Genomic DNA, 12688 nt, shown 5'->3' with positions numbered 1-12688 from the left:
TTCTACTCTGTGATGTTGTTACTGAATGGAGAATATTCGTGTTTTAATTAACCCGTTTCTGAGGGCGAAGATTTATAAACCCCGATTTATTTAGCTCAATTAAACACTTCTGTTCTTAGAAAGGCTGTCATGAATAGTTAATAATTTATAGTTTACTAGCTGTGCCCCGAGGCTTCGCTCCTGTAAGAATTCCAGGATAAAAAGTACGCTATATTCCAGGTTATATTCTACCCATGTACTAAATTTCATAACCCTTGCGTCCTATTTGTGACTTCACAAATAATTCCACAAAAATAACTCACTGAGAAAACAGTATGTCACTGTGAGAAATAAGATTCGTTGATAAGACTATTTACTCAAGTGATTTTGATTAACCATCTCAATTAATATCAACAGAATGTATTCTGTATTCAGTGCACGGACTGGCAACACGACATGTGAAGTTCTGAATTTAGTGTTAGCATAAAATTATTCCTAGTTAGTACTAAATATTGTTATAAGTATAAAAAAAAATAACTTTGCACAAGTGGAATCTGACAAAGTGACTAAAGAAAATAATAAACTTACTGATTCCGATGACAAATATAAAATATAACATTTACCTAATAACTTATTAAAAAGAAAAGCTCATACTAAAGTGAAAATGAATAACAACGCAGACGTAAAAGGTAAGTTTGGTATAGTAATTAATTTACTACATGTAAAAATTTAAGAGATTTAATTTTAACAGATTATACATCTAAAAATCGTCTGCAACTATAATAGACAGTCTATTCATTGATAACTATATAACAGGTCCAAACGCGATGGAATCAAATGCAAGTCCTATTTATAGATATCAATATTTAAATGTTACGTTTCATCCCTACAAATACATACGAGTATAGTGTCTCGTCGTCGCTCCGTTTTGAAGTAAAAGAAGAAAACAAACATGCGTTTATATTTATGATATTTGTATAGATTTCTGCGTACTGGTTGGAATAAATTTATAATTTGTTTTTCGATTTTATTATGAATGTAAGTAAATATAACTAAATAAATTCAAGTTAACACAAATGCTTCTCATATTTTCCGCGTTCCTTCTTAGCTAGAGTGATTCTAAATTGCATGACATGTGTACACTGTTTCAAGACATATTTTATTTACCATCGTTATAAGCTGCGTGGAAAATGCAGAATAAGTGCTATTATAATAATATTCTATTTTCTGTAGAACGACCATAAAAATGTTTGCTTAATAATTGTATTTTCATACAAACAATAATGTTATATTCTGGTGGATCACCGACTGAGCGCTTCTCTGCCTCCTCTTCTTTAATCCTACAGGTTATATTCGTAACAAGAAAAAGAATTGAAAGTTGGAATTACATTTTGTGAAAGCCAAATAAGCGAGTTACGATGTTTTACGAAAGGCCCTCAGTCCTCATGGTGTCGTCTGTCGTGAAAACTATACATGCTACAGATAAAGTTTTTACCCAAAATACAAAGACTTAAGTTTTTTCATTACAAAATTTAAGGGACTTAGTTTTTAGTAATTTTTGACGTCAATAAATGATTGATATTATCCTAAGTTGAATACTAATTTCGAACAGAACAAAAATGTTTGTACTAGGCCAATTGAACCAAATATCTCATTTCCTTTTCACCAGAAACGAAGAAGACAGAGAACTCAATGCAGATACTAGAGGAAGCGTTGTCACTATGCAAGTTTGGGAAGTTTCACGTGAGACTGATGATAGCTACTCTACTAGCAGTATTCGCGTCAACAATCGTCACAACTACTGCTTCTTACATTTTACCAAATGCCGAGTGTGATTTAGACATGAGCATCATGCAAAAAGGTGTGCTGAATGCTATGCCGTTTTTTGGTGAGTTTTTGAGTTGATTCACACGTGATCCAATGGTTAAAGCCTGTTTGTGAACTGATATATTGGGATCTATGATTCGAATCTTCTTTCTGTATTCCAATGCCGATGTATCATGTGTAGTATTTTTCATCGATTTCATTACTTGTGAAAAATCATCATGATAAAACTTGAACTTTAGTTTTAAAGATTCAGCTGTGATTTTATAACCATCCTACCTGACTTGAAGACAAAATTCGGAACGCTCAATCAAGCCTACGCTTGCGTGTCCCTTAGTCTCCGTATGACATCTTCGACTACGACTAGGTATCTATCATCACACTTCAAGCATCCAAAAGTTCCCGAGAGCACAGTACAGTGTATAAATAACAGAACACTGCGAAAAATGAAAATCATCATTATCATCTTCATCTTCATGATTTTATCTCAAAATCTTATCATTACGTTGTATGGTTTGTTTATTTAATTCAATTATACTATCAAACGGAAGCGTTAGGACCTGTTTCACCGCTTGCTGATAAAATATCTGATAGCCTATATAATTACACACTTTTACTAACATACAAATAACTTCTGGCACATTTATTTAGTATTAGTATATAGTTTATCTGTCAAATTATTGCATTAATTGAATTTATATTTTATTCTAGGAATTGTAATTTTTATTGTTTGCCAGTTAACATGTTTAACAGCGGCGACTGAATTTAACATTCTTTCTTGAACCGGTGGGTGAACAGGTATTTGCGACTAGCTTTTACCTTCACATGTGTTAATTTTTCGGAATGAAAGATACCCTATGACCTTCTCCATACTTCCTACTATATGTATACAAAATTTCAAGAGGATTGGTTGAGTAGATAGAGCGTGAAGAGGTTACAAAAAAACTTACTTTCGCATTTATAATATTAGTTTGAATTACTCCTATAGCCACTACGTCCCTCCCGATCCGTCGATCCATTGGACTTTCCCACTAGTGGGTGGACGAATAATTCTGTTGATGCGCCTACTGTACCTACCGAATATAAATTGTAACTTCATACGATGTGCTTTCGTGCCTATTTTAATAATAGACGGTCAATAAAAATAGTTCATTACATGCAAGGACAGTGGATTTTTCCATTATTACTAATTAATACTCATTTACTAGCATGCGTACGCGCATCACGCAAAAATATCGAGTTTCCTCTTTTATTTTTGAGAACATAAAAAATATATTAATATATACATTACAGACGAACGATCAAACCACTCAAGTAACACTTCAAGTTTCAGAGAACGCTTCTTGTCGCATTATATTAATATTTTTTGTCATTTCCAGGTCAAGTGGGCGCTAGTCTATTTACAGGTTTCATAGTAGATGCCTTCGGGAGGAAAATATTCCTGGTTGGGGGTAATATTGGAATGTTTGTTTGCTCAATACTCAACGGGTCCAGTCAGACTTATTGGATGCTATTAGTGGCTAAACTCTTCGAGGGAATATTGTGAGTATCATAGATATTAGACTTTCTATTTTTTTCACAGAAAACTGATTTATTTAGGTACATAGCGTTTGATATTACTTAATTATTGTTAGCACCTCAGTTGCATAATATGACAGTGAGACGCAGCTAACCAATCACATGAATTGCGTCTGTTGCGTCTGAGTTGCGTTGCATTGCGTCTCACTTCGAATCGACTCCATAGTGAGGAGTAAAATGCAATCCTGTCCTTCGTCCTCGGTTTGTTTTGTAGAAATTTACTCGATCTTCGATCAGTGTCTCTAAATAGGTACAACTACGGACCCTTGAGGAATTGTTAAGTTCAACGACAATACTACGATGGTTTGAGATAAAAATACGGATACAGTTTCAAAATATTATTTTGGTTTTCCATACAAGTATTTGCTCTTTGTTTGTGTGTGCACATTTCAAACCGGCGACGTGCTTCCCGATTCTAAAAGACAGGATGCCGCAAATGTAAATTTCAGTTTTCTGTGATTTATAGGTATCGATATAGTCTGCATTATTATCGATATAACAAATATCAAGTACAGTATTTGATTTGACTTAACGTCTATAATTTATATCTACTGTAACTGATGAGATTTTAATATAGTAGACGACACACGTTAAGCCGAAATTATTTTACAATAGTCGCTCTAATTAAGAATCAAATTAATTAATCGTTAGAAGAATCGATATACTGATTACTAAGTCGCTCAACCAGTCAAATATCATTAAAATTATTTGCCGATTATATTACACGGTATTGGATAGACGAAAGTAATTTTTAGCAGGAACTATCTCAAATCTCGTCATGTGACAGATGTAACCACTAGTTGAGAAATATTCAGGCGTAAAACCACTATTCAGTGCAGTGGTATTTGGATCCTTTGTCCACGGCACCCGTCTCGCTAGATCTGACATCTGGGAAAAACCGGAATAAGTGATAAAAATAAAGATATTTTTATTGCAGAACATGTGTTAATTTAATACTTATAAAAAATAGTATCAGCCACTAACTATCCTGAAAGTGTACGTAGTATGTATGTAGAAGAATCTGTAATATGTTTTGTAGAAATGTTTGCATGAAGTATGCGCAACATGTTTTGTCGAAACATAGAACAATGGGTGAAGTGCGGGTTAGCATTTCACTTCTCACCATCGTGTCAATTCGAAATGAGACAGAGCGAACCAATCCCATTGCGCCATTGTGACGCAACGACAACCACACTGCAATGTCATTCCTCAGGTCACAGAAATATAGATATTGTGACAAACGATCACAGTTTATGTATGCCGGCTTTTCCGTCCGATTTTTTCTCGGATATCGGATCCAGCAAGATAAACGTCCTGTGGACAAACAGTGTTACTATTTCATCACAAAGTTTGAGGTTTCAGCGAACAATTTATATGTTGGTTAACTTTGCACATCGTTAGTGTACTGTTACCGGTAAAATGACAAAGTTTTCTCCTTTTTAACTCTGTTCCTACTGATTACCAGATTTTTTCCATTTCTTTGAAAGAATAAAAAGTTATTTAACACAAACTAATAAATGTTTCTCGAATAATCTACACTTTTATTCTATTATTATAAAGAGGTAAGCTTGAGTTTGCAGCTTTATGAGTTTGTATGTTTGAGGCTGATAGTCTTCAAAACTACTGAACCGAATTCAATTTTTTTTTTTCACTTTATGAAGGTATATTATAAAAGATTTATATCAGGCTACATTTTATATCAATCTATCTATTATATTTCATATCATTTATATTTTCAAAAAACCTTCACCTTGGAAAATTACAAAAATCATGTTATGATATGATCATTGTTGTTCTAGTGTAAGCATAAGTTATGGAGCAACGGCGTCAATGATAACAGAGTTCATACACAAGAAAATAAGGGACCGAGTGATGATGTTGTATGCTTCCTTTATGTCAATATCATTGATAGGCATACCTCTTTTATCATGGGGGATACTGATGCAGCCGTGGGATGTGGTGTTATTAGAAGGATATTTTGGTAAATATATTTTTAACACGCTTATATTACGTCGATCTGTATGTAATGGAATCTAAGATTTAATCATCTTCCGAAGATCGTAGCGTCATGAAAATTGGCAGCTGTATGTAGTTCTAATGACAGTACCACAATATGGCCGGTACAATAATACTGTCGCACTGATGTGATGATGGAGTCGGAAGATATGAACTGGAAGTTCATGATGGGACATCGTATCGTAGCTGTGTTTGGACTTGTTAGAAAAGTCTTGTAATGAACCTTGACCACGATTAGGTTTCAAGGTCTGATGATGAAGCCGGACGATAGAGACTGTCATCCCATGATGAAGGCTTGATGAGGTTTTGGCTTTTATGTTAATAAAAGCGTGTTTTTCTAATTTTTTTAAAACTATTAATTTATTTATTACGTCAAGATGTCGGTCATCAAAAAGCTTTGAAGCTTCGTCTGTATACGAGTATTATATTTTACAACAAGTTTATTTGTTAGACAAATTAAAAAGCTCCCGACTTTCAATATTAATTTCGCAACAACTTTTGAACGGCTGAACCGATTTTCATGAAACATGGCTAAGAACACTCGGGATAAAATTATCTATGACATAAAAAAAAACAAAATGAAAATCGGTTCATCGGTTTGGGAGTTACGACAGCCACAGACAGACACGTTAAACTTATAACACCCCTCTTTTTGCGTCGGGGGTTAAAATAAAATGCAGTAATAAATCTCATCGATTTTTGTTTAAATTAAAATCAATTCACTGTTTAGAAATGTCACGTATAATTACTACTATGCACAGGGAGACTGACTCACTTATATACTTATGTGTTATCATAATTAGTATATCATAGTTAACATAAATATGTGCTCGTGCATTGATTCAGATTTTCTTAAAAGAGACTTGTTTCATCTCAGTAATAATGACATTCAATATATGATAACATTTGTTACTTGTTTACACGTTCTTATAAAAACCACGTAGAACAAATTTAAACATATTTAACATTGTAAATATTAAATATTTATTTTACACGTATGTACGCACAGTCAATGTGTCATGTTACGTGGCATACACAACTCTATTCCGCTGTAATAGGGAGGAATTTGCAATGAATTTGGGTAGATTGATGTGCTGTTAACTGTAATATACATAGGAGATACATATATTACTAATTGTATTAGTGTTCTAGTAGGTATATTAAAATTAGTCATATTCATTCGATAATAACTGCAAAGGTACGATTATTTTCACTTTTCTTCTATACTGTAGCTACAGCGACGATTCATTCGAGTTCTTTGTGCAAAGATTCCAGCTTCATATACCATGAACTAAGTACTTGGCTATAATGTATTAATCTAATCAATCTGAGATCTGTTCCAATTTTTTTCAAAATCGGCCTATCGGTTTAACTATAAAAACTTGATAGACATACGTAAAGAAGTACCTAATCATAATATATTTCTTTCAGAATTACATGCATGGAACTTTTACTTCTACATTTGCTCGGCGTTCAGTTTAGCTTCTGCTATACTATATTACTACTTACCAGAGAGCCCCAAATTTTTACTAAGCCATGGACAAGAAAATGAAGCTTTGGAAGTATTGAAGGATATTTATAGCATAAACACTGGACATTCTCGAGACTCTTTCCCGGTAAAAAAGCATCAATCTAAATGAAAATATGAATTTACAATTAATAGAATTAATGAAAAAATAAATAAAACAAAGTATGACATAATAATTAAAACATGTATGAATACACAAACGTAGAGAACGGAGTATTGGATTTTTAGTGTGAAAATTTATTTTTATACACATATATATATTCAATCCATTAATATTTATAAAAAAATCATATAGTTGAAAAAATAAACTATAAATAAAAATAATCTTCCAACGCGCCACAGGGAGGCAACGTGTCCAAGACACTAGCAGCGTTTCCTCACTGTATTGCGAGATTTGCACGCTGAGCAAAAAAGGTGCCAAGATATTTTCGACAATTTTCACACTAAAAATCGTCTGCCGTGGACGTGGACGGCTGGTCTATTATAATTCCATTCATATTTCTAGATCAATTCTCTTAACATAACCGGAGAATACGTGCCTACAGACAAGTACAGTATGAAGAAACAATTGGTGAATGCTCTCTTCGAAGTGAAGGCTCTATTCAGGAAGCCTCTTCTCTTCTTCCTCATACAGTTCTGTCTGCAGACTGCTGTCTGTCTATTGGCGTAAGTTATTATATACCATTGTCATTAGCTATTTTGATCAGTCCATTGCTAGCGCTCTCGCCTTGCATATGGATGAATTTATTTGAAATGTTATTGTACAAAAGATGGATTTAACTCTAGGCTAGGTTATGTCGACAGTACTTTTGGTTTTCTATATGATAATCTATTTATTCTATTTTATAAACTTGATTTTATTAATGGTCATATCCATCTGACATACTTTAATATCAAATTTCCGGTCTATATTGATTGCCTAAAGTGGTATCAGCAAACATCATTTTGTCAATCTTCTTTGATGTTGGGTTCTGATATAATACTTATAATGTCGGACACAGCGATAAAGCTGTGACAGTGACGCGCAAAGCAATCTGAGGAAAATTTTAAATTTTAAGATCATTTTAAGAAAACTGACATGCAAAGAAGAATATTGTTGGCAACCAGTGGGCGAAGTACGGGTTAGCACTACACTTCTCACCATCGAATCGATTCGAAATAAGACACAGCGAACCAATCACATTGCGCCATTGTGACGCAACAACAACCACACTGCAATATCACTGGTTCGCTGCGTCTCACTTCGAATCGATCGATAGTGAGAAGTGAAATGCATACTCGCACGTCGCCCTCAGAAGTTTGGAATACATGAAAAAATAGTCATTCCCTAAGTAAAAAAACTCGTTGACGATGTCTCTTTTTCTTGCCTTCTCATTCTGTCCAGAATCGTCTATATTGGGAAATGATGTACAGTGATGCACAGGACACATAATGCGCTGGTCATGTGTGTGGTCAATGTCATTATGACAACGTTTTGTTTTAACTGAGGAGACTTCTAAACCTATCGATACTTGCATTTTTTCTTTCTCAATTGTTATCAATAAATAAAGCATACTTTCTATTTCAGCTACACATCCTTGCGTCTATGGTTCCCGCAGCTGTCGACAGTGGTGGAGAACTACCGGCTGGCACACAATGAGACGCAGAGGTTCTGCGTCATGATTAACGATTACATCAGCGAGACTGACAGGACTCCCGTCATAGTTAGCAACGCCACCAGACCGGAGATATGTATACCCGTAAGGTTCTTCCTTTTACTTTAGATATTTTTTTACGTAGGTAGTTCTCCTCAAACTTCTATCATTTCTATCCGATGCCTTATCATTTCTTCTCCTTATTGATTTTATGAAAAAAAAAATTAAAACGCATGAGATTTGTTTCTTATTTAGTCTTTGCAGACATTCTTTGAATCCTAGCCCAAACTGTTTTAGTTCGTAAATATATTTGATCGAAATGAAATTTTCGTGTGGAAACAGATTTTCTCTTTCTCTCAATTATGAGTTATAATTAACCTGAATGACTCTCTTAAACATAACAAAAGTGCCCAAAATTATAAATCATTAATTCCAAAACGAAGTTGCAAGCTTTAAATAATAAGCCTAAAGTATTTTCTTTTTTTTTATTACAGAAACTAAGTGGATCAGAAACCTATATCAACGGAGTTATAATGGGCGCTGTATCCTTACTCTGCGTTAGTGTCAACGGATTCCTAGTCAAATTCGTTGGACAGAAACCATTGATGTTTGTGATGCTGCTACTCTGCGCAGCTTGCTCTGCTAGCCTTCATTGGACGTATACATCATTGCAAATAGCCATTTTGGTGTCAGCGACGTGTGGGCTTATGCAAACGGTGTTATTTCTACAGCAGAGTATTCTTGTTAGAGTGTTCCCTACTACATTGAGGTACATAAAAGTTTATACCTTATTTTTAATCTGTTACCATATCGTTTTATATGAATATCATCAACTTTCTTTCATCTCAGCGTGATCTTTATATTTCCTTCAAAACTTTAAATTATTTCCACCAAAGTAGTCTTACCAAATTTATTGAGAACCTTTTGTTTCAGGACGCTAACGTTGTCGTTCATACTGATGATGGGGAGAGTGGGGTCTCTGCTCGGGAACATACTGTTTCCAGTGATGCTGCAGGCTGGTTGCATGGTACCATTTCTAACGATGTCCGGAATTACCGTCTGTAAGTTGATGTTTGATGTTTTAGTATTTTGACGACTTAGAAAGTATATTATATGAAATAGAGTTACTATAACTTAGTAATTTTTTTTTTCTTATTGTGATGTGTGATTCCGCCCTAGAATAAGACCACTCTATGCCCTCCTGTGGATGTCGTAATAGATACGTGACTAATGTGTGATTCCGCCCTAGAATAAGACCAATTTATGCTCTCCTGTGGATGTCATGGTAGATACATAGCTTAGGCAGTGGATAGCCAATACTATTCCCAAAGAGACGGCAGGCGGTCGGTAGTAATCATATTTTTTCGCTTAACCCGGTCTTCATGGCGTCACATCCTTAAATTAAACCGGGACATATGCAGATATGAGAGAGAGAGAATATTAGCTTGTTTTGACAGTTACATAGTCATTAGTCATATTTCTTCTCATCAAGATCTGTCCCTTGTACTTTACTGTATACGTGCAATGATGTTAAATAATTGGTCATATATAAAAATATATAGTATAGCTTATTAAAATAATAGCCTCAGAATATAAGTCTGCTTTTGATTAGGTTTTTATTATAAATTTAAATAAATATAAAATTACTTACATTGGTTAATAGTTTATTATAAGTTTGACGATGAAATTATTCACAAGAACTGGCTTATTTTAAATTTTATCTGAAGTGCAAAATACATACTTATAATTTTATTCATATAATAAGTCCTTTGAAGGCTACAAACTAAAGATTAAATATTTATACGTGCCTTTTACTATATTTTTCATAGTAAACTAATTTATCTGATCTTATCTTTAATCAGTTTATAAAGGTACGGGCGGAGTGAAAACTTTCTGTCTGCGTCCATAATTTAATAAAACACATAGGCATCTATAAACAGACGGACATGTTGACATTATTTATCAATATGGTTGATAGGAAAACTTATTATGTTAGATAAACATTTAGTAGTATATTATAGTTAATTATAAAAATCGTGATTTTTTTTCCAGGTTTTGCTGGACTTGTATATTTCTTACCGAATCCGCAGAAAGAGAACCATGCGGGAGATCAGTGAGACCAGTTTTCGAAATTATCGGAAATAGATCTCTCTCAAGGACAAAAACGAAGAAATGAGATTATTTGCCTTCGATACAGTGTGATAGACAATTTTAAAGAGATCTATTTATAATGAAATTGATGAGCCATTGTTGTCGTTTCATTGACGTTTTACAAACTAAACAATAGAAAATTATTGTATGGGTGAGATGCACCACTATGACGTTGAATTTAACCTGTCGCACCGCCCACTTTTAAACAAAATGGCGTACTTTGTGGTTTTTAAGTGCAGGTTAATATTAACGTCCGGTGCAACCCACTCCAAATATATTTTTCGAATTTCTGTGATTTTAATCAAACTGATCACTGTCGTAAAAAAAATGTAAAATAATATTTTAATGGGTACACAAATAATGTAAGTAAATTATTAGATCTTCTTTTTAATATGTGCTTAACTATTTATTTTATTATGGTTAAGTTTTACATGATTGTTAAATTGAATTAGTTAGAAAAAAGTTGAAGTAAAAATATTAGAGAATAATAAAAAAAATCTTTAATTTTCATAAATAGCAATACATACCTTCAGTAGGCCTTCACCTTCTTCGTTTCTAGGTTAAAATAATGACAACATTTCTGGGCGTATGTAGAGTTCATATAACATAAATAAAGCAATACATTAATAGTTTTTTTCCGCAATTTGACGTTATAATAACGAATAATTTACTACCTTATGTAAATCATAACTTGCTCTCCATATGCCAGTGTGCCAATATTAATGATTCTACAAAATTGGATAATGAAAAATTCCATTATGTTTTAAAGGTTCTTTGCTCATAATTACGGTCATGTTTGATCTGTCCGTCGCTAAATGAGTTATGAAAAATTAATTTGTCGCATCAGTCGAATTAATGATTATGACCTCATTATAATTAACACGACGTACCTACATATTTAAAGTAATAATGAACAAAATTCATGAAATATATACGTATTTAATCCCAACTTTGCTATTATAAATGCAAAAATAAATTCGTTTATTTTTCTTCATTTGTTTGTTTCCACCTCATGCTAATTAAACAATCTTCTTAAAATTTCACATTTTTATATACTATGAGAGATATAAGATATAAATACATGAGCCCGTAAGATATTCACATAGCCACAACGATACGTGGGCAAAGCTAGAGAAAATATTAATGTTTATTTACTCAATAAACTTTGAGAATTATTTTTTTTTGTATAATCATTGTGTAAACTATAAATACAACATTTTATATAAAAAGAAACCTATTTCGAAGCAAAATGTTTTCACCAAAACATTACCAAACAATTCGTAAAAGTTTTCATAAGCACACGAGAATTCCGTCAAGGTGGGATCGTGACGCGAATAAGTAAGGAAAAACTATTCGTTCTAATTGCTAGCTGGCCGCCTTCCGCGCGCCAGGAATACGAAACGAGGGTTCAAAGTGGAAGTTTAAAATCTCAATCAGAATAGGTATTAAGAAGATGTCTCTTTATCCTATTGTCAATTATATGTAGGATATAATATAAAGGATAGAGGCATCGGGAGATTTGCGAGCTGGTAGCTTTTTTGTCTCGGTTATTTATTTATTAAATATAATGGCGTATATGTTATTTTTATTGTTCATTAAATAAATCTAAATTCATTACAACTTTACATATAAAACTCTTGCATTACTGAGTGACTGACAGACAACGTATAGCCGAAACTACTGGGAGTAGAAAGCTGAAATTTGGTCTGTAGCTTCCTAGGACAGTGTAGGGGGCACTAAGAAGGGATTTCCTGAAATTTCGACGGGAAACGGGAAACGGACTCACATACGAAGTTGTGGGCAAAAGCTAGTTACAAATATAATAGGTAGGTAGTTGTTAATTGCTTAATCCATTGGATAGCGTCGTTATTCAAGCTAAACAAGTCTGCCAATATTCTGGGTAGGTCGCCTCCCTGTGAGTATTTCGATCTTCATTTGTAATTTATGTTATTGTATCTGTCATATAGTTGATTAAATA

General features: G+C 33.5%; 1 protein-coding gene across 1 annotated transcript; it reads left to right on the top strand.

The window, feature by feature from the left end:
* The first annotated feature begins 410 nt into the window (after positions 1 to 410).
* On the top strand, positions 411 to 11195 carry LOC128678318 (synaptic vesicle glycoprotein 2B-like). Its single transcript, XM_053759773.1, has 10 exons — positions 411 to 668; positions 1649 to 1867; positions 3183 to 3345; positions 5181 to 5362; positions 6829 to 7013; positions 7431 to 7591; positions 8493 to 8664; positions 9054 to 9328; positions 9493 to 9620; positions 10612 to 11195. Exons 1-10 carry the CDS (start codon positions 644 to 646, stop codon positions 10674 to 10676), a joined length of 1575 nt encoding a protein of 524 aa, XP_053615748.1. The 5' UTR covers positions 411 to 643; the 3' UTR covers positions 10677 to 11195.
* Positions 11196 to 12688: the final 1493 nt, after the last annotated feature.

This window comes from Plodia interpunctella, chromosome 19 (genome assembly GCF_027563975.2).
Source record: "Plodia interpunctella isolate USDA-ARS_2022_Savannah chromosome 19, ilPloInte3.2, whole genome shotgun sequence".
In the NCBI taxonomy this organism is placed as follows: Eukaryota; Metazoa; Arthropoda; class Insecta; order Lepidoptera; family Pyralidae; genus Plodia; species Plodia interpunctella.
Note: the sequence above shows the minus strand (reverse complement) of the source record. Positions and strands in the feature narration are given on the sequence as shown.